At 44.7% G+C, this 20,224-nt stretch overlaps 2 protein-coding genes across 8 annotated transcripts in view; one reads left to right on the top strand and one right to left on the bottom strand.

Annotated features, from left to right (window-relative positions):
• The first annotated feature begins 43 nt into the window (after nt 1–43).
• On the top strand, nt 44–14,870 carry ANKZF1 (ankyrin repeat and zinc finger peptidyl tRNA hydrolase 1). Of its 3 annotated transcripts, none has more exons than XM_083754790.1 (16): nt 44–146; nt 2,131–2,248; nt 2,928–3,025; nt 4,875–4,977; nt 5,582–5,766; nt 6,495–6,610; nt 7,548–7,695; nt 8,297–8,519; nt 8,836–8,934; nt 9,335–9,490; nt 10,724–10,822; nt 11,042–11,294; nt 11,950–12,061; nt 12,749–12,916; nt 13,897–13,967; nt 14,055–14,870. In XM_083754790.1, the coding sequence occupies exons 2-16, from the start codon at nt 2,134–2,136 to the stop codon at nt 14,173–14,175; spliced, it is 2,067 nt and encodes a 688-aa protein (XP_083610916.1). In that variant the 5' UTR covers nt 44–146; nt 2,131–2,133; the 3' UTR covers nt 14,176–14,870. The 3 variants fall into 3 exon arrangements, with proteins under 3 accessions (XP_083610916.1, XP_083610917.1, XP_083610915.1); XM_083754791.1 differs by having other exon boundaries at nt 9,344–9,490; nt 10,721–10,822; nt 14,055–14,288; XM_083754789.1 differs by having other exon boundaries at nt 10,721–10,822; nt 14,055–14,288.
• GLB1L (galactosidase beta 1 like) overlaps nt 14,868–20,224 on the bottom strand; it is a 14,360-nt gene continuing 9,003 nt past the window's right edge. For all 5 annotated transcript variants that reach the window (XM_083698604.1, XM_083698601.1, XM_083698600.1 and 2 more), the window contains 9 exons: nt 19,671–19,792; nt 19,234–19,274; nt 19,013–19,131; nt 18,193–18,267; nt 17,616–17,705; nt 17,389–17,502; nt 17,061–17,192; nt 16,275–16,481; nt 14,868–15,395 (listed from right to left, as the gene is read on the bottom strand). In XM_083698604.1, coding sequence (XP_083554730.1) covers nt 15,177–15,395; nt 16,275–16,481; nt 17,061–17,192; nt 17,389–17,502; nt 17,616–17,705; nt 18,193–18,267; nt 19,013–19,131; nt 19,234–19,274; nt 19,671–19,792 — 1,119 coding nt within the window. In that variant the 3' untranslated portion in view covers nt 14,868–15,176. The remainder of the gene's footprint in view (nt 15,396–16,274; nt 16,482–17,060; nt 17,193–17,388; nt 17,503–17,615; nt 17,706–18,192; nt 18,268–19,012; nt 19,132–19,233; nt 19,275–19,670; nt 19,793–20,224) is intronic.

Genomic DNA, 20,224 nt, shown 5'->3' with positions numbered 1-20,224 from the left:
GAAGAGGAGGAGGCGGGGCGGGGAAAGGATTGTCTCCGGCGGGAGGGGGCGGGGTCCTTGACAAACGGAAGTGACGTGTGCCAGAGGGCGAAGGTCCGCCGCGAGAGGAGCAGGGGCGCCTCGTGTGCTTTCCAGCCCGGAGAGTGGTAAGCGCCCCCTGTTCCGACAGCATCCCCGGGGCCTCCTGAAACACTCGGGGTCGCGCGGCTTATCTCTCTTGGCATCTTCCCCGCTGCATTTCTCCGCCAGCCCTGCTGAACGCGGGAGCTGACACGGGTTTTTTCTAACAGAAACGGCGCCTGAACAATGGTTCACCCCGTCATATGAACCCCTGGCAGTGAATGGTGGCTCTGCTCTCAGGACTAATACTGTACTTATCTCAAAGAATTCTTGGAATACTTTAATAGCCTGTCAAAGGATTTTATTTTTTTCCGAGGGGGGGGGGAAATACCCTGGACGTGCTCACTTGCAGGTCCAGATCCACCAGTTAAAGACTAGTAGATTCAGGCGATTGATTTTCTTGACACATGTCGGCCCCCACCCGCACTAGCCTTTTCCTCCTTTGCTGTAACTTCTTGTGCATGTGTAATCCTTATGACTCAATAGCTAGCCTTAAGTAATTAAAATAATAATAATAGCTAGCCTGTTTTGTCCTGTGGTTTCTGTGTCTCTATTATGACTTGTGAGAAGTTTTTTCCGCTGTCTCTTGCTCTGTTGTTATGTTGCTGCTTGCAGTGTAGACAAATGATGTTATCTTCTTATACTTGACCCTGGGACTGTGTTCTGTAGCCAGCACAACTGGTTTGGTGACCTTTCTGCCCCACCTTCACCTTTGGTCAGTCTGAAACAGTTGACGTAGCCTTCATTTACTGACCTTCCTTGATCTGGTCATTATTTTTAATGCACAGTTGCACCTCAGTGCAATTGTGAGTGAACTACTGCACAATTCTCCAAGACACACAGCTTTTCAGACTAACTCTTTCCAACTCTTGACTAACCGTTAAAGACTTTTAATACTGTAATAATATCTGTTGCAAGCACCACTAGGAAATTGAGACATATCATAGAGGCACCAAGAGATTTTGGATCTTTTGGACACTAGTTGGGACACAGAAAGTTTGAGAGCAACTGTGTGCTGGTCATCTGATCCCAGAGCTTAGTATCTTATGCTGTTGTAAAATAAAATTGATTATTTCTGCCCCAGCAACTTCTTATTTCAGTGTTGTACCAGGGCCAAAAGATATTAAAATATGAAAGGAGTGGGGCCTCAATACAGTAATAGAATAGTCAGCCCTGATTTAGAAGGGACATCAGTGACACTATCCACAAAATGTTCTTCCCAGGTAACCATGTATGCAGGTGCACTTTCATGAACCTGAGGAGAAAAGGTATCTCCAAGAATAATTGACTTGACCTAAAACGGGCAGATTTAGGGTTGTGCTTGTTTTGTTTTATATATTTCATAAAATGTATTCATTGCTTGATTGCTTAAACAGACACACACATATCCTCAAAGCTGCTTACAAAACAACCCGCTTGCTGCCCTACCATGTATTTATAATAAGGAATAGAAGCCTTTAGCCTATACAGTGGTAACTCAGGTTACATACGCTTCAGGTTACAGACTCCACTAACCCAGAAATATTACCTCGGGTTAAGAACTTTGCTTCAGGATGAGAACAGAAATCATGCTACGGCGGCAGCAGGAGGCCCCATTAGCTAAAGTGGTGCTTCAGGTTAAGAACAGTTTCAGGTTAAGAACGGACCTCCAGAACGAATTAAGTACTTAACCCGAGGTACCACTGTATGTCATATCTGGTATAGACTTGGAATCATATGAATTGCTGCCCATAGAAAGGAGAATGAAGGGTGCATCTTCATTGTCAATAGGAGAAATAGGAGAAAGCTACACGTATTGTAAAAATTATACTTTCTGTGTGTTACAGACACAGAAATCCAGCCCTGGGAGGTGGGGGCTGTTTTTTTGTGTTTGTCCCTTGAGGACAAAGGAGATTTTTCATAACTCCTTATTGAATATAGAGATATAACAGCTGGATGTGTTGTTAACTGTAGGAGTGAAGGGTCCCTTTCCAAAAAAGCTTGCTGATTTTCTCTCTCTTTCTCCCTCAGATCATGCAGCCTGCTGAGACCTTGTCTGTGTTTGATGCAGCTCAGAATGCAGCTTTAATGAATGGACTTTGCCTTGTAACTGAATCATCAGGAGATGTCACATCGGTGGCCATTTCAGGTACTGCTTTTAAAGGGCCATATATCTGGAAAAGGGTTCTGGTCAAGGGTTCACCAGGTTTGCGGAGTTCATGACTCATGAGTTTAAAACTATGGTTGGTGAAAACACATAAAGATTTGAAACCACAGTTTGATCTTGGCTTGTTCTTGGTAACCAAGCAACAATTCCCGAAGCTCAAACATCTTGGAAAACTTTTAGTTTAAAATGGGAATCAAATGCTTCTGATTTTATCCTCATGACCACAAAAAGAGGAAGCTGAAGGCTTTCTGTGGCTTATTCATGTAATGAGAAACCATGGTTTCCTTTTGTGTTTGTTAGTGTGTCACTTTATGACATCATCAGTGTGCCGCTTTAGTAATTTTGCATCTTTGTCAATTAGTTAAAACCAGTTGTGTTTAAACTAAATACTGGGGCTGTTTGTGTATTCCATCCAGGATTCTTCCTATTGAGGTGTTAGTGATATTCTCTCACACACAATATTTCTCAATTCCTTTTTTTGGTTTTCATTCTAATGTTTAAGATTTGCAGCCTTCTGTATCAGGATTTTCACATTCTTAAGCCCCTCAGAATTCGCTGAGGTGTTATACATTTGAGCTGTGTTAAACAAAGATTTACATTCCTTCATACATAACTGTATTTCTGCCAGTAACTGCGTTCATTTTCATTCTGTACACTACAGTGACTAAGGGACCAGATCGACCTAGTAGGATCTTAGAGGTGTCAGACAGGATGTACTGCTCTGCCTGCTCAAAAGCCTTTGACAATAGAGAGGAGCAGGTGGGTGTTGCTGAATGTTTTTGAACAATGCTTTCTGTGGGAACAGGATGGTGCAAAAATCCATTTGTCTCTTGTCCTCAGATGAAATACTGTATCCAGTAGATCAAGGGCATGAATCTGGATATGGCCAGTGGGCCAGATCCTTATCTCTATTACTACTGCTACTACTACTATTATTTATTCAATTTGTATACCGCCCTATACCTGCAGGTCTCAGGACGGTTCACAGGATAAAATCACAATATAAAAACACAACCTACATAATTAAAAACAACAACAACAACAACCCAATAACACCCCTCCCCAAATTAACCTACCCTACCCTCTGCACTGGCCAAATTTGACAGGTGGGTGGAGCCACCTCTACTTTCAATCACCTCACAATGACTGGTGATATAGTGCTTTAAAGTTCCAACAATCAGTTGATCATCAGGGCTTCAAAGTGTTGTGTAGTTTGATCCCATGCACTGCACCCTGAAGTCCCATTTATCAGCTGGTCGTTGGGACTTCAAAGCTGAAATGTTTGCACTGACAGAACAACCAGTGTTGAATTACTCCCACAGTTAATATATAAAATGAAAGTTATAAGTAACAGCTTGCAACATTGTTTTATCAAGAGATGACCCTTGTTTATTGAGTACTGAATGAAAAAGTGATGGATAATTTTGTTCATAAAATTGTTTCTCATTGATATAACACAGTCTTTCTCCCCTCTCTCTCTTTTGGCATTTTTGCTTTTTTGAATGTCAAAGTATAAAAATATAAATTAAAAAAGTAATATTAGAACTCTGAATCATCTAATAAAGCTGATTGATGAAAGATTCAGGGCAGACAAAAGGACTTCTTCATATAGTTATAACTATGTAATTTTTTCTCCTGGGATGTAGTGAGGGCCACAAGCTTGGTTGCCCTTAAAAAGGGTTAGACAAACGTAGGGGTGGGGAACTGGATCTAGTCTGCAGGCCAGATCCTTAGGCCAATTTCTTTAACCAAGCTGTAACTGCTAGGCAGCTAATCTGTGGCTTTAGCAAGCTTCTTTGCTGTCTGTTTGCAGGTGCAGTTTGGATTCAAATTGCACCCGCAAAGGACTTCAAAGGGACTTGCTGCAAGGCTTTTTTAAGGTGCGCTGTCAGTCAAAGTATGCCTTCAAAGATGCTTATTAACAGTGCTGCTCAGAATTGTCAGCAAGCCTCGCTTGCAAAGGGACAATCAAGCGCTCACTTTAAGCTACCAATTGTTCTTTTGTAAGCATCTGCTTACCTGCCCCAAATCTCATGTCACATATGAAGTGAGGTTTGGAAGTGGGCATGTTAAAGAAAACAGCCTCGTGGATCCAATTAGACCCATAGTTTGAAGAATCCCCACCCCTGTAATAGAGAATAAGGCTATCAATGACACCCAGTCTTAATGGCTATGTTCTGCCTCTATTATCGGAGGCAATATGTCTGAATACCAATTACTGAGAATCACAACTGGGGAGAGAGTTGCTGTATCTAATGAGCCCCTGTGAGAGCAGAATGCTGGACTAAGATGAACCTTTTGTCCAATCTATCAGGGCTGCTCTTATGTTCCTAAGACTTCAAGTCCCCCACATCACAACAAAAATAGGATTTTGTATGATGGGAACTGTAGTCCCTATACTCATAGTAATAACTGATATGCAACTTCCATATTGGACTGACCCAGATACTGTTTTATGTCCTTAATTAAGCACTCGGTATTTCAGGATCATTGCAAAGGGGTGCTTTTGCCTGCCCTATGTAGCCCGAGATATAGATGCCAAACACTGAACCAGTTACTACTGTGGCCTATGTTGGCTCTCCCACTGTCCCTTTCTTTTCCTGTGCAGACTGAGCATTATCGACTAGATTGGCATCGTTTCAACCTAAAGCAGCGGCTCCTGGGTCACCGCATGCTCACAGCTGAAGAATTTGAGGCAAAGACTCAAGCAGGTGAGAGGCACATGATACGGGTTCAATAGCTGAGAGTCCTCCATTGAGGCGGGTTGGACTAGATGACCCTTGGTGTCCCTTTCAACTCTACAATTTATTATTCTATGAATACTACTCAAGAGCTCTGATGGTCCTAATGAGCTCCATTTTGCCTTTGCTCATAACAAAGATTCCAAGCATCCAGTTTCACAGCCATTCATTAACAGACTGGGTGGAATCAGTCTCAGATGGGTGCTTTAGACTCAATCTCATCCAGCATTGGATGCTAGTTCATTTCAATGTTCATTACTATAATGACCCCTTTGGTTTTACTCTAGCTATGACAACATACTCCATTAGTCAAATGTATGTCCAAAGGAGCTCAGTCGTCTAGATCCACACATATATTTCCTCCCTGCTGTGGTCCTGAGCTGTCTTAAATAGAGAATTTTCCAGCTTTACCAGTCCAGACTGTCTTCTTTGCATGAGAATGCTCTGTCTTTCTGCCTTGTGGGCAGGAGTTTCAGATATAAAATTCCAGAAATAGGATCTCTGGAATCCGTTACATGATGCACTTCCTTCTTGACTGTGTGATTTTCTTTTCTGTTACTGCCTTGGTCCACAGGTGATGTCTCCAGCATCTCTGGGTCAGATTCCAGTGACTCTGACTTGGACAATGAATCTGAACCACCCAACAGTGAAGGCAGTCATCGGAGCCCCTCTCCATGTCGACGCTCCCAGCGGGTTCTGTTCAGAAATGCCCAAGGCCAGCTCATCTCAGTCTATCGCTGTGTGCTAAACACTATGAAGGCATGTCACAAAGAGCCTACTGGACCTCATTCCTTTTCTGGCTTTTGGTCTCTTCCTGTTTTAGTTACCAGCTGTCTGTCACCAAATGATGAATGCCTATCACGAACACACACACACCAAGAGGATAATGCCGTGGCCAGGTTTTAAAGGAAGTCTAGTGTCTGTTGCAATAAGCATAAAAGTGGTTGGTCTTAATTTTCCCACCTATCTTGCTTTAATTGCAAACTCTTCCTCCCAAGCAGGTGTTATAATTTCAGCCAGTTGGGACTGTGTTGGCTTGTTGCCATAAATGTGTGGGTTTCTCTCTTAAGTCCTGCACAGTTCCTCTAGTCACCTGACTGACTTTTCCTTGCCCATTAATTTTTAACATCAAGCTGGCCCATTTTGCTTTCCTGATATTACTTTTTCTCATAACTGTCAACTTTTCCCTTTTCTTGCGAGGAATCCTATTCGGAATAAGGGAATTTCCCTTTTAAAAAATGCTTTCTGCTATGCTTTCTGTTTTGTAACTGATGCTTTCCTAGAAGAAACCTGAATTTCTGCAGGATGAAAGAAGCATTTCCCCCACTTCCAAAACTCTGTGGGAAGGGAACATCTCTTGAAATCCTTTTGTCTGTTTGGGACCAGCTAACACCCTGCACATCCCTATTTAACGGCCGGGCAGAAAGCTGCTCTCATTGCACAGTCAGTAACTTCTCGCTAACTGAAGGGGTCTTTTGTCCATCCAGGGCAGTGTGGAGGAGCCTGAAGAGCTAGTGGCATCCCTTCAGAGACAGAGCTCAGGAACCTCCTGGGTGATCCTAATGGCTGGCGGGGGACACTTTGCAGGAGCTGTCTTTAAGGGGTAAGAACGCAGAGGGGGGATGTCTATCATGCGGGTCAACTTGCGAGCTGTAACAGGTGCCTTAAGAGTGTGACTGTGTCAGAAGGCTGATAAACTACGATCCCACATGTGCTTCCAGGCCAGCATTAATGCTCATCTCATGGTCTCCACTAAGCAGTTTCCTGGAAGTTCATGAAGAGAGAGATTGGGTGGGTGGGGAATGTAGAGTGCTTTATATCTGTAATCTGCTGGACCCCATTCAAGGTGCAAATCAGATGAGGAACCTGTGGCCCTCCTGATGTTGGATTCCAACTCCCATCATCCCCAGCCAACATGACCAATGCTCAGGTGGATGTTGGAGCTGTAGTCCAACATCATCTGCAGGGCCACAGGTTCTCCATCCCCCAGATTCAAGGAGTTTATCAGGCAGGAAGGCTAGAAGTGGACGCAAAGCATAATCATGATGAGGCAAAGCAAATTCAGCCAAGAGCAACCACATAATGTGTGTGTGCAAAAACAGTCTCCACTCAATACTGACTCACCAGCACCTCCTCCCTGGAGAAACTTGAGGTCTTCATGGATGCATGCAATATGAAGCAGCCTATTTTGAGAGCTTGAGGATGTGAGATAAAAGGTCTTCATCCTTTCCTAAGCCACTTCAGCCTAACACGAACGAAGACATCTGATCCATCCATCTCAATATTGCCTACAAAAGCGTGGGGAACCTGTGGCCCTCTGAATAGTGTCGGGCTACAGATCCCCATCATCCCTGACCATTGGCCATTCCAGTTGGGACCAGTTGTGGTTGGAGTCCAGCAACATCTAGAAGGCCTCAGGTTCCATATTTCTGGTATGGATAAAACCTGGCTAGACTTGGTTCCTAGTGAAGACATTCATGCTAAGATGATGATTCTGAATGTCGGTCTTTGCTGTAGGCTTACCGTCACTTTCTTCCCAGAAATGAGGTGCTGGAGCATAAGACGTTCCATCGGTATACAGTGCGAGCTCGCCGAGGGACAGCCCAAGGAGTGAGAGATGCTCAAGGGTCTATGCCAAAATCAGCTGGGGCCACACTGCGGCGCTACAATGAGGCTGCCTTGCTCAAGGTGAGTGCGGACCCTAGTAGAACCAAGGGTGAACCCACAAAATGGAAAGGCGATGGCTATTTGAGAGCTTTGCTGTTTGAGTAAGCTGTTCGGCCTTCACAAAGGAAAGATGCAGTTGACTTTTACTGCAAGTCTATGTCAGTTCTTGTCAGTAGTCTGTGCATCAAAACAGTGACAGAAGAGGAGGACAGACTGTTCTAGTCCCAATGATGTATACCAGGGCAGGCAATGTTGTGTCTTCCAGATGCAGTCCAACAATTGAGTCCCATCATCCTTGACCATTGGCCCTGTTGGCTGGGGCTGATGGCAGTTGGAGTCCAACCACATCTAGAAGGCATTGCACTGGGTATCTCTGTGTAATCCCTTCTTGCTGCAGATTCCATATTGAGAAATGAAGCTCTTCCATACAATTCAGACTGTTTCTGCATTCTCTCTTTTGAAATGATGTATTTTATTTATAAGTGGCACTGGGGATCTCTTGGAAATAGGTGAGCAGTGGTTACATTCAGACCCTATGCAACTCAGCCTTCATTGTGGTTACTTCGGCTGCACTAAAGGCGACAACGATGGGCCTACCTGTTATACTTTTCTTTTCCTGCAGGATATTCAGGAGTTGTTGGCCAGCTGGACAGGGCATTTGCAAGGAGCAGAGTGTATCTTCCTTCGTGCCCCTCGCACCAACCGAGCTCGGTTTTTTGGCAGCAAAAATGGCCCTCTTCAGCGAGATGATCCCCGTATCCGGGGCATTCCTTTCAGCACCCGGAGAGCCACCTTCCATGAGGTGCAACGGGTGCATGGGGTTCTGAGCAGTCTGCAAGTGTATGGTGAGCACAGCTTTTAGTCCCCAAGTACTTGAAATGATGCTCCAAAGTCTTTGTGTATACTGTTTCTGACTATAATCTTGGTTCTCGCCTAGAGATATGGAGGTCCAGGGATGGGGTGGAGTATTGGAGTGTGTGTGTCATTTCCCTCCCATATCTCTATTCTGACCTTGTTTGCTTCTTTGATCTCCTTTGCTCTTGCTGGAATTGGGCCACTGTGAATTGTCTATCTAGAAACCTGCCATTAGGAGTGGGAGTGGAGGGTATGGAACTAAGAGGATTTTCATCCTAGAAAACACCATTCTGACTCTTTTGGCAGGCAAAGACACAGCAGTGGCAGATTTGATGTCCTCCCCTCGGAAGAGCTGGAAAAAGGTCCTCCCTTTGGATGAAGCATCTTCACAGAGTCAAGACACTAGTGAGTTGGAGAGCCTTGCCATCCTTGCCCTTGTAGCAATACTTCATCCACTGCAGATGCTTTGTTCACTTTTTACCATCATAATCACCTAGGCTATTGGGTGGAAAGACCACTATGGGCTGCTGAAAGCAGTGAAGCGGGGGATTCTGCCTCCACTGGGAAATGGTTTTATGGAGAGTCCTTGAAAGAGGGTTGCAGGCAGGAAAATGCTGAAATCGCAATGGTGGCTGCTAATGTGTAGGATGTGATCTAACAGTGGCTGCAGTTCAGCTGAGGGAGGACTGATAGGCCGATTTGGATCACCTTCCATACCCCAATCCTCAAGTTCATTGAATGATCCCTACTTTGTTCATCAGAAGCGGAGAAGGAAAGACTTAACCATGATACCGTTTTCTTACAGTCTCTGCAGCAAAGCCAGAGGAGGAGGAGGAGGAGAAAAGTCTGCAGCAGCTGGAGTTGGTGGAGCAGACACTGAGTACACTGGAACTCCGAGAATTTGAAGCGGAACCAAAATTAAATCGCAAGAAGAGAAGGAAGAAACAAAAAACATTGATGGGTAGGTGGCTGAGGTAATGGACCTATTATTAGTACAGATAGTGGGTGCATTCTCTTTCTAGAATGGCTAAATGATTTGCCTGCCTTGAGAGACACTGACCAGAGCCCTCCAGTTTGGCAGCTGCTTCCTATCAAGATGCAGGCTCCCAGGATAAGAAAGCCATGATGGCCCTGGGCCATAATCTAGAGGGACCTTAGTTCACAGAAAGTCAGGAGCTAGAACCCAGAAACTGAAATACAGTCCGTTTGAGAAGAAAGTTGTGCAAGCATTGGATATTCCATTAAAGCAAACCTCTGGGACAAACTGCATTCAGCATTTGCAGAAATGGCAACATCTTGCCTGATCGAAGCACCGCTGTCTCTGTTAGGTAATCTGTTCTAGGTTAAAAATGTGCAATAGAAGAATGGCAACCAACATGATAAAATAGAACACATAGGATTCCTGTAGACAGAGTTGGGGAGGAGGGGGCATTGCATTATGGGGAAATCAGTTTTGTACTTCCCGCAAGAGAGTCCACCCTCTTCTACTTTCTGGAAGGCAGTGCTTTCACATCTTTGTTCTGCTTTCTTTACTCATGAGGACTGGGGCTTTAAAGTGAAATCTGATAGGTGTGCTGGATTTCATTATACTACCTGCCTTTCATGGGATGACTTGTGTGGCTGAAGAGGAGCCACCGCAGACCCAGAGAAGTCAGTGTCAGCTGAGATGGTTCCAAAGATTTAAGAGAGTGCAAATGAAGGCTCTTTTAAACCACCCTTCTAAATTACCCCTTCTAAATCTGCATCATCTCAATGTTATAGGTTGGACTGCATCCATCTCTAGTCTTAAGGTTAAAAGCAGGAGCTGCTGCTGCAGCTTTGGAGTCAGAGCAGTGTCGTTGATGATCGGCTGTTCCCAAGCAGAAAAAGGGAACCGCAGTTCTCCTGTCTTTCTGTTTGTGTGGAACAGTATCAGCATCACAAAACTGTGATGGTTCTCTGGGACTGCTCTCCTCATGCTGCATCCTATTGGCCATGATGTTAGTGACACTTGGAGCAAGTTAGGAGAGAGGGGTGGGCATTTAGAACATGGGTCCTGCATTCTGGTTAGTTCATCTGAATCCATCATTCATGCATTTCTGGGTCATTCTAGACAAAGTTACAGTGCTCACTAGACAGGGATCAGAATGGTACTGATAGACTAAAATGAACTGGACAGGAAACAACACCTTGCATGTTCTTTCTTTTGAAGCAGAGTCCTCCACTGAGACTTCAGGAGGTGTGAAAGAGCCCAAGGCTTTGTTGCCCAAAACAGAGGAGTCACCCAAGACCCAGAATTGTCTGAAATATGATGGTGAGTTTGGGGGTGGTTGTGTGAGCGTCAGCAAGATCTGCACTTCCCCACTCCGTTTTATAATAAGGGGTTCTACAACAACTTGCCATTTGGGCCATTATTGTAGGTTGGAAGCCTGTGCTGGTTAAGGGAGTGGCAAAACCAAGACTTGACATTCTGTTTACCCTTATAGGTAACATGGATATTTCATGGTTAATGTGAGACTCTTCCTTCCTCTAGGTCTTAGCACATCGTTACAAGATGCCTTGTTCACAGCGTGTAAGATGGGAGACCTGAAGGCACTACAGCATCTTCTGGAGAGAGATAATAGCACAGCAGATAAAGCAGATGACTGCAATGGTATCACCCCACAGCAATTGCTCAACTCACCCCTGGATGAGAGTGGCTGGACCCTTTTGCATGTGGCGGCAGCAGCTGGAAGGAGTACAGTTGTGCGGCTGCTGTTGGAGATGGGGGCTGACCCATCCCTTAGGTAATGCCTAGCTTGAGAAGACTATATTGATGCCTAGAGTCCTAATACTTGGTTCTTGAGTTGCACTTCTGCTCTTTGAGTCAGAACTGCTGACCCCATGAAATTCAAGCTGCTCCTCTTGAGTGTCAGCTGTCCTTGACTCAGTTACACATTAAGTCTGAGCCCAGGTCTTTCAGAGGTATTGAGAATTAGTTGTTCTCAAAGGGCCAGAACACTTGAGGGCCACTTTGTCCAAGTACCTATGCAAGCATAGGAAGCTGGAGGACATTCCACTCTCTGGGACAAATTTCAAATCTGTTCATAGCCTGGGATGGTTTGGGCTTCTCTCTCACTTCCAGTACCCAGTTGTAGAAGCAACAAAAGTGATGTGGCACATGCTGCTTCCATTTCCCAGCAGTGTCATCTTCTACAGTGGTTAGGGTTGCCATATTTCCAAAAGTAAAAACCAGAGCACCCCAAAAGACCCCCCAAAAGTGAATTTTTGATTGACTTGCCTAAGATCCAGGACAAAGTGCTGCCTTCTGGAAATTCCCCCTGGACGTCAATTCCCCCTTTGAAATCCCAGTAATTTCTGGGGAAATCTGGACATATGGCAGCCTAACTGTGGTGTAGGTCACAGATCTGGACCTAAAGTTACATTGTGTTTCCTCCCCAGGGACAGACAGGAACAGCCTCCATACTGTGTTTCTGCCAATAAACAAACTCGTAATGAATTCCGAAGGTTCAGGGGTGAACAGCCTGAGAAATATGACTACGACCGGGCTCAGGTGGGTGGATGCATGTATGAAGAATGCTCTGGGTGCATGTATGAGGAATTGGAAAGTGTCTAGTGTGGGCGCTTACACTTGTGAATAAATAGAAGGCAAGTGCAAGTTGATCATTCTGGGCCAAGCCAGCTGCCCACAGAAGACTCCTTATCTGTTCTTGTATGTTACTGACCTTGGACAGTTTTTGAGTTGCACAGCTTGCAGTTTAAGAAGGGAAGGCTTGATAAGAAGAATTCCAGAGTCCTTTTTGCCTTCCTTCCACTAATTCCCACATAACTTAACTATTTGGGGTGGGGGGCTCTTTTAGACCCTGCCACCCGTACCCATCCTTTGCATATCTCTCTGGAATCTCACACTCAGTGCAAAAGGCATCCTGGATTTCTCTTAATCAAATGCTCGCTCAAGCAGGCATTAATTTAAGTAGAAGATACCTTTGAGTATGTGTATGAAGGATTTTTGTGTGTGTTTGTTTAAATCTCCCAGCTTTAAATATGCTATTGGAGTGAGCAGAGATGGGAAGGAAATGAATTTCGATGGTGTCTAGGGATTTTGCATCCAGAGATGTAGTAGGACAGCAGCATACACAGAACAAAGGGAGACTTGAACCCCTTTCAAGACCTCTTCTGGCTACTTGCTGCCGGGACTGGGTCCTTTTCTGCTGGATCCACATCTACTGTGTAATTGCAGGTGCCTGGACCCCTGACGGCAGAAATGGAAGCCAGACAGGCAGAACGCCGCCAAGCACAAAAGGCCCAGCGGAAGCAGCGTGAGAAAGAGAAACGAGAGGCACAGCAGCTGCTTGAGCAAGAAGAGGATGAGAAACGGTGCTTTGCCCTGCTGAGTGATCGTGAGAAGGTGAGAGCCTAAGACTCAGGTGACTCAAGGAAGAAAAGGCGGCTTAACAGATAATGGCATCACTTCTGGTGCTACAAGCTTTCTGATATGATACGTGGCATCATCTGCTGTGCTGATCACAGAGAGCTCGCTTGACCAATGTTGTCTGAGAGAAGCTGTGGTTTCATGTAAAGAAAAGATTTTGCTGTTTCCTTTCCTTATCCTGACAGTTGGTTATATTGGGTCATCCCTGTTGGTGTGGATATCCTTCTAGTTCTAGCATCTTCTGAGAAAGACACTTGATAAGACTTATTATACTGTTTATCCTGAACCAGGCAACATCGGCCACTTTGGAGTGTTTTTGTTGCCATTTCTGAACCCATCTGTGCAAGACAACCAGAATGGGTTTTTTTGTTTTAGAATGTAATGAGGATCTTGAAGATTTGCTTAATGTTGTCATGCTGGGATATGTCCTGAATCTAGATAGGCATCTCTGTCTTTTCCATGGACATGACCTATATTTAAGAAAGGCCTCCTGAGATAAAGAATAACTCACAGATCTGTCCTACTTCTTGAGTCTTTGCTATACAGCCAAAGTTACCTTGAGAAAGGAATTTGGAACCTGCTAGTCTGTTCCTGCTCTGTAAACCATGTGTGTTATTCTGATGGACTTAAATATCATACGGCATTTCTGCTGTATTTTACTAAAATACTTACGCCCTCCTGTTAGGAAGATCTCTGGTGAAATCTGTTTAGTTTTTAGTTTCCACAAGCTCCCTTAAATAAAAGGAACATGGCTAACTCTGGACTTGGTATGTGACATACAAGCAGATTGCGTTTATATTTTGACCCAGCTGTGGAACATCCTTGCACATCCTCCTAAGTGAACAGCTTGTTTTACATAGGATTTTGTACAATGGGATGAAGACACTTCTCCCTATAGACCCTGGGGGACAGTTCTTTGTTGTTGTTCCTAATAGTATGTGTGTATTGCTTCTTAGCGTGCGTTGGCGGCTGAGAGGAGACTTGCTTCCCAACTAAAAGACTCCAGTGCAACTCTTACCAATACCAGGTAAGGTGGGTGAGTGGTGTGTTCCTTTTTGGCATGATCTCCAACTACAATGACTCCAAGCTCATGCTGTCTCTTTGGTTTCTATAGGCGCTGTTGGCTATGTGGAGAGTCGCTACTGGGCCGCATTCCCTTCCATTACCTTGACTTCTCCTTCTGCTCCACGAACTGTCTGCGAACTCATCGACAAGCAAATGCTGCCCTGTCCTAGCTAGGGTTTTTTAAATTTGGGCCTTAATGATCTACTACCTAGAATCTGAATGGAAATAAAAAATCTAGTCTATGACTGCTGTCACTTAGATGAGGAAGTGCAGCAAAAACATATTAGCTGCTTCCGTGTACTCCAGAGGAGGCCAACCTGGGCAGCTAGTACCTTACTGGCTGAGAAATGACACCTCTAAAAGGTCTTTTTCTTCCTTTTTACACTAGAAGCAAGATTTTATGTATGGGAGATGGGGTTGGAGGAGGCATTGGAAGACTGCTTTCCATGAGGAAAGGAGTACAGGTTCCTTTTAGAGACTGGAGAGAAGAGGGTGAGACACTGGTTTCTTTGCTAGCTCCAAGTATACCAATGTTAAGTCTCTAGCCCTGACTATGTCTCTAAAAGTTACTGCAAAACAAGTTATACAAGAAGGCTTATGAGTCAAGATACAACAAATGTCCTTTTTAAGGTGGTGCAGAGAATTTCTCCCTTTGCTTCTAATGTCGCATAGAGGTTGGGGGTATTGTTGTGCCATGTCATCAATCTCTGCCACCCCTTGGATGGCCGCCACCACTATTTTCATTGCATTGTTTGGGCAGCTTCCAACTGGAGCCATTCTTATTTGCCTTTCCCCATACCTTTCTCTTCCCCCTGCCCCAGCCTCTCAAAGTATTGTGAATGAATAAACTACAATGCAGAACTGTGGTAGGTGTATGAATATTTAATCCAAGGTCCAGTACCTAAAACACCATATTAAGGCACCAAGAGTCTGTCCATGGTAATGTGCCCTATACAGCAGCAGCTGTGAAGGATACTCCGCTGAACGGTTTTGAATACTTACAATCTGTTTCTAGTTTTGTTTTTTTGCCTGGGCTACTCTTTAAAAGCACAGAACCTTCATCTGACAGTGCCCTCTATTCATTTGCCTCCTACATTGTGATGGTTTCAGTCTTCCCCTTGGAGTAACACGTGCAGATCTCAGCAACTTCGTAGCTGGACAGTAATTCCTCTCACTTCCTGTCTTTGTGGGTGTAGTTGTAGGTAACATTGAGAAGGGGGCGGGAAACAAAAAGCACTTTGGGATTATCTGGGGCTTCCTGCAGTTCAAGAACGACGAGAGTGTTGATGGCTGAGCCACTGAGGAATGAGCCAGGCACATAGAGAGTTTGCTGCGGTCCACGAACTGGCCAGAACCGGCCCAGATTGAAACCATTGATCCATACCTGACCCTGGGTGAAAACGTGAGAGGGGCTTTTATAAAACAATACATTTTTTGGAGCACCCTGAAACACTACTCTTCTGGGTTCCAACAGCCACTTTTATCTACTGTTATTTATGCCTAGATCTTTTGAAACAAACACGGCTTGATGGGTGCAGTGGGAAACATGTTTCCTCCAAAACACGTTGCACTGATTTTAAGCCCAATTTCTTAGGGAGTAGGTGGGCACAGACTGGCTTTATTTCCATGGTCTTAAATACTACTAGTTTGATACTATTACCCTTTCTCCAGCCACTGTTTTAAGATTATCAATGTGTAAGAGTGGCAACTAGCTGTTTGGGTGGCAGGGGCCCCTTTGCCCATAACTAGACACAGCAGAAAAGCTGAGGGAAAGAACATAGCTGTCTCAATGAAGGTTGGTCTACTCATTATGATGCCATAGGAGGAAGGGCAGGTATTAGTGTTAGAAACAGAGATGAAAGCTAGGAGCTAAATGGCATCTTAAACCTAGGTTATGGGCACAACAACGGAATGTCTAGGCACCCTTTTTATAACAATACAAAGCTGAAAATGAATGAGCTGCAGCTAAAATACATTCATTTTTTAACATGGTCTACTCCTTCCCTGCCCCCCGCCCCCAATATTCTTAAGAGGGTCTCTTCTCCAGTCTTCAGAGAATAGCTGGAAGTGGGGAGGCAGAAAATGGTCCTCCTTTCCTTCCACTCTGCAGTTCTAATCTGAAATTTTAGGTGCAGTACTACGCCCAGAGCGCAGAAACTGCTTGCGCTAATGAAATTCCCTGTCACAAAAGAACAATGGGAGTTTTGAATACTGGCAGGTATCAGTTTAATAATTAAATAAATTGGAGTTAATCTGAGGATTGCATTACCTTGGTCCAACCTGGGAGCTTCAAGTAGGAGTCCTCGCTGATGCCCGGCGTTGTGAATGTTCCTGTATAGAAAGCAGGTCCTGTGTGCCCACTGCTTGACTGGGCAGTTGGCGGCCATGCATGGGCTACAGCTGTGTCTATGTCTAGGGGGTAGATAATCCAGTCACTGAGTATGGAGGTACCCAGTGTGATATTGTGGATCAGACCCTGGGCAAAGATAAGTTAGAGGCAGGTTAGGTGCAGTCGAGAATAAGGTTAGAAAAGCACCCACAAGAGGAGATGGTGGAGTAGATAGCTGGCAAATAACCAGCACAGCAGTGCACCCCAACACCCCTGAGTGTTCATTCTTAGATCTATTTTGCCATTCACATTATTGACTTAAGTCACATCAGATATTGCAGCGGCTAAAAAGTGGGACTGCCCCACTTCAGCTCTACTGTAGTCCATTTCCTAAGGCAGCACAATACAACATTCCAAAACGCAGAGAAGGCCCTCGCTTATTTCATTAGACTCTAGTCCAGTGGTTCCCCACAGACCACTTGAAAATTGCTGAGTGCCTTGGTGGACCACTTAATGACTTTTCTTCCTGTGGTTGCCATAGTAATGTGCTGATTATGATTGTACAGTATTACAGTTTGAATTCCATAGTTACTCCCGTATGTGTATGAGACAGCAGCCTTTAAGTCCATGCCAACCATGCATGCCTCCAATGGACAAGAGTGGAAGTGTTATCCTTCAGCCAACTATTCTGGCAGTAGTAGCCCCAGGCTCCCTTTTCAAATGCACCTTAAAGTCACTGTCATTGGCCCCAAAGTTGATGCGACCCATGCTCTCCACCACCAAGTCCAATGTGTCCCCAAGCTGGCCCGATATATTGATCCCATTCACTCTGTCTCTTTCCAGTGTCCCCTGGTACTCCTGAAGCAGGAAAGAAATAAGGTTAGCTGGTGCTCCAAGACAGAGCTGAAGCAAAGCTCCTGTGTGCTCCAGGCTCTGACCCATCCTATGAAAATGCAGTGAACCAGAGTGTGGACCTAGGACTTGTTATACCCTTCAGTTTACCTAAGTAATAATCTTCCCTACCCACTAGGAAGGTCCCCACTCTCCACCTTACTCCATTGAGCAGAACGTAGGCAAGATCATGGACCCCATTCCTAGAGGCACTGAGCAAGGCAGACTCCACGATTTCCTGTGGTAGAAGGGTCCGGTAGAGCATGAAGCCATGGGCCTGGAATGCAGAACAGAATCCACAAGAGGTGTCAACTGCAATCCCACTGGGGACTCTTAAGCAGAAATAGCCATGGGCCTTTGCTGACCCAGACTCTTAATCTACTTTCTTACCTGCTTCAGAGCTTCAAAGGTGATAGGATAGGAGGAATAGAATGGCAAGGAAGGCGAGAGAATGGCAAGAACATCCAGCAAGGCCACACGCTACAGAAAAGATGATGGGTTCATTTATTGCCTTTAAATTGTTCAATTATTCAAGTATGCTTCCCCCAACCCAACCAAATGGCTATTGTTAATTTTCTTATCACCCCAAAGCTAAGGATACAGCAACACTAAAACCAGGAGAAAACAAATAAAGATTGTAGAGTCAATCATAAAATGCTTTCAGAAATAAAAACCACTTTAATCACAATCTAAAAATGAGTCTGTTGTGCCACCACCAAGAAGGCCCTGTACCTATCTTTACATGTGCAGTCTCTCATATACAATCATCACAGAGGCTCCTCTGCTTTCCACCAGCTCCCATTTCACTTCCTTCAGACTTCTCCCCAGTTTGCTTTCCTGCCTTACCAACTTGCACCTCAGCTGAAACACACTGAAAGTTCAGGAAGGTGCCCACAAGAGAGCAGTCACTCCATCATCCAACTAAAGACATGCACTTGTAAGGGAATGGTTTCTAGCTCTCACTCACCTGGGGTACGGATACATAGCCGTAGGCAAACTTCGGGGTAGGGGGTGGCATTGGTCCTGCGGGCAGCTCCTGAAACTGACGTTTTAAAAAAGAAAACACCAAAGTTAGGGAGGCAAGCCAGCTCAAAACATTTTGCTGTCAGAAGCAGTACACCAGCAGACCAATCAGGCTAACTCATTTCACCAGCATCTTGTGAGGATAAAGGGGGTAGGAGAACCTTGCAAAGCTACCCAGAGCTTAGAGAAAGGGTAGGATAAAATAATAAATAATGGAAACTAAAAGTACCTTGTATTTCTGTGCCTGTGCTAAAGTACATCATCTACAACTTCCAAACCATGTATGGCATGGATGCAACAGGGAACAAGCCCCACTGAGTAGGACTTACTTTTGAGTAAAGATGTTATACTGTTAGAACCTCTTACATGCACATGTGCGTGTGCACACGCACACAGTCTCTCAAACACTTGTTCCCTCTTCCTCCTCAAATCTGCTGCTTGGCTGGTGGCTGCTTATTTTATTTATTGCATTGATTCAGCACTTTCTACAAAAATGTCTCAAAACAATTTACAAAATATTTCAAAATACCGAACAACTTGTCAACCATTTAAAAACACAGAATAAATATGCATAAAAATGTATGAAGATCTTTTTCCAAAAGCAAGAATAAAAAGGATTCCACCTCATTAAAAGATTAGCACCAAAAATAGGTCATAAATCATACCCAGAGAACTATATAGGTTAAGAACCAAAAACCTGGGCAATCGAAAATGTCTTCAGTAACTGCATTCCACCCACTGATAGAAGAGGGCTGTATTGTTACCTTGCTAATGACTGAGCGGATGATATACAGCTTGTCAGTAGGGTCTCCAGCCTCTGAGAGTGGTGCGTCATAGTCATAGCTAGTAGTTATGGGTTTGTAACCATCCTTGTAATCAGCACCTGGATAGAGAAGGTGTGAGAAGAAAGCACCTCTTATGTGCCCCCCAATCATCTGGCCAGAAGCTAAGTCTCCCTAGTTGCCCTAAGGAGCCAGAAACTCACCACTCCAGTAACCAAAGTTGGTGCCACCTTGGAACATATACCTGGAAGAAAGTCAGATATCACAGGAAGAGTTAGCCTCCTATTTAAATAAAGGGGCAATGACAGGCAGTGGAATAGGAAACAAATAGATGTGAACTAATGTGGTGCAGCAGTTGGGGAATGCTTTGGAATAGAAGTGTGCTAGTTTTTGGCTTAGGGGACTGTCTAAGACAATCACCTTATTCTTGTTCTGCAAGGGAATTTTTGTCCGCTAGGGAAATGGCCAAAAAAGACCTGAAAATGTGGTGCGCACACACCTCTAAGGCAAAATGAGAGGTTCACAGTTAACAAGATGAAGCAGCAAAGACCTATGGATTGGCATTTTGGCACTAGCTCTTGTTTCTCTGTACCGTCCCTTGTGCCCCACTGCCCACTCTCCCCTATGGCCTCACGGTTACATGTTGACGTTGGCTCCCATTTCTAGAATCTTCTGTAGGCTGTTAGCCACTTTCTTAGCACTTTTTGTGGAGTGTGCCTCACCCCAGTAATCCAGCCAGCCAGTGTAGAACTCAGAATTCACCTAGGAGGAAGGCAGAATTAAAACATTTATGGAGTAGTAGCAGTCAGATCAGTTCTATCACTTCTGCTAAGTACTGGGAATAGGAAATACCAAGTTTGCTCCCTCCTGTGTGCTGGAATCTCATTGTACCAGACCTCACACCTACAATGCCCAGGACAGGCTATGTGGTGTGACTGTAGCTTGCACTGCAACACTGGGCAATATGCAACTTCCAACCAATTTTTGTGTGATAAGGTCCACAGCAATGGGATTATGGCTCTGGAATAATTTGCTTTCATGCAAAGAAGACAGGCCAGTTTATAGCCTATCAAGAGACTCCTGAAAGCATTGGACTACAAGCTCATAGCTCAGTAACTGCTGGGGCAAGTGAGGATTTCACATGCATGACTCTCTGGCTGCCTTGGAAACTGCTACAGAAGGGTCATGGCAGTC

Source organism: Podarcis gaigeae (assembly GCF_964106915.1).
Source record: "Podarcis gaigeae genome assembly, chromosome: 1".
NCBI lineage: Eukaryota > Metazoa > Chordata > Lepidosauria > Squamata > Lacertidae > Podarcis > Podarcis gaigeae.
This window is presented reverse-complemented; position numbering and strand designations above follow the sequence as displayed.

Coding starts and splice junctions, on each gene's coding strand:
- ANKZF1 (XM_083754789.1), top strand. CDS start 2,134: ATGCAGCCTGCTGAGACCTTGTCTGTGTTTGATGCAGCTCAGAATGCA. Junction 2,249..2,927: donor CACATCGGTGGCCATTTCAG/GTACTGCTTTTA, acceptor TGTACACTACAG/TGACTAAGGGACCAGATCGA. Junction 11,295..11,949: donor GGGGCTGACCCATCCCTTAG/GTAATGCCTAGC, acceptor TTTCCTCCCCAG/GGACAGACAGGAACAGCCTC.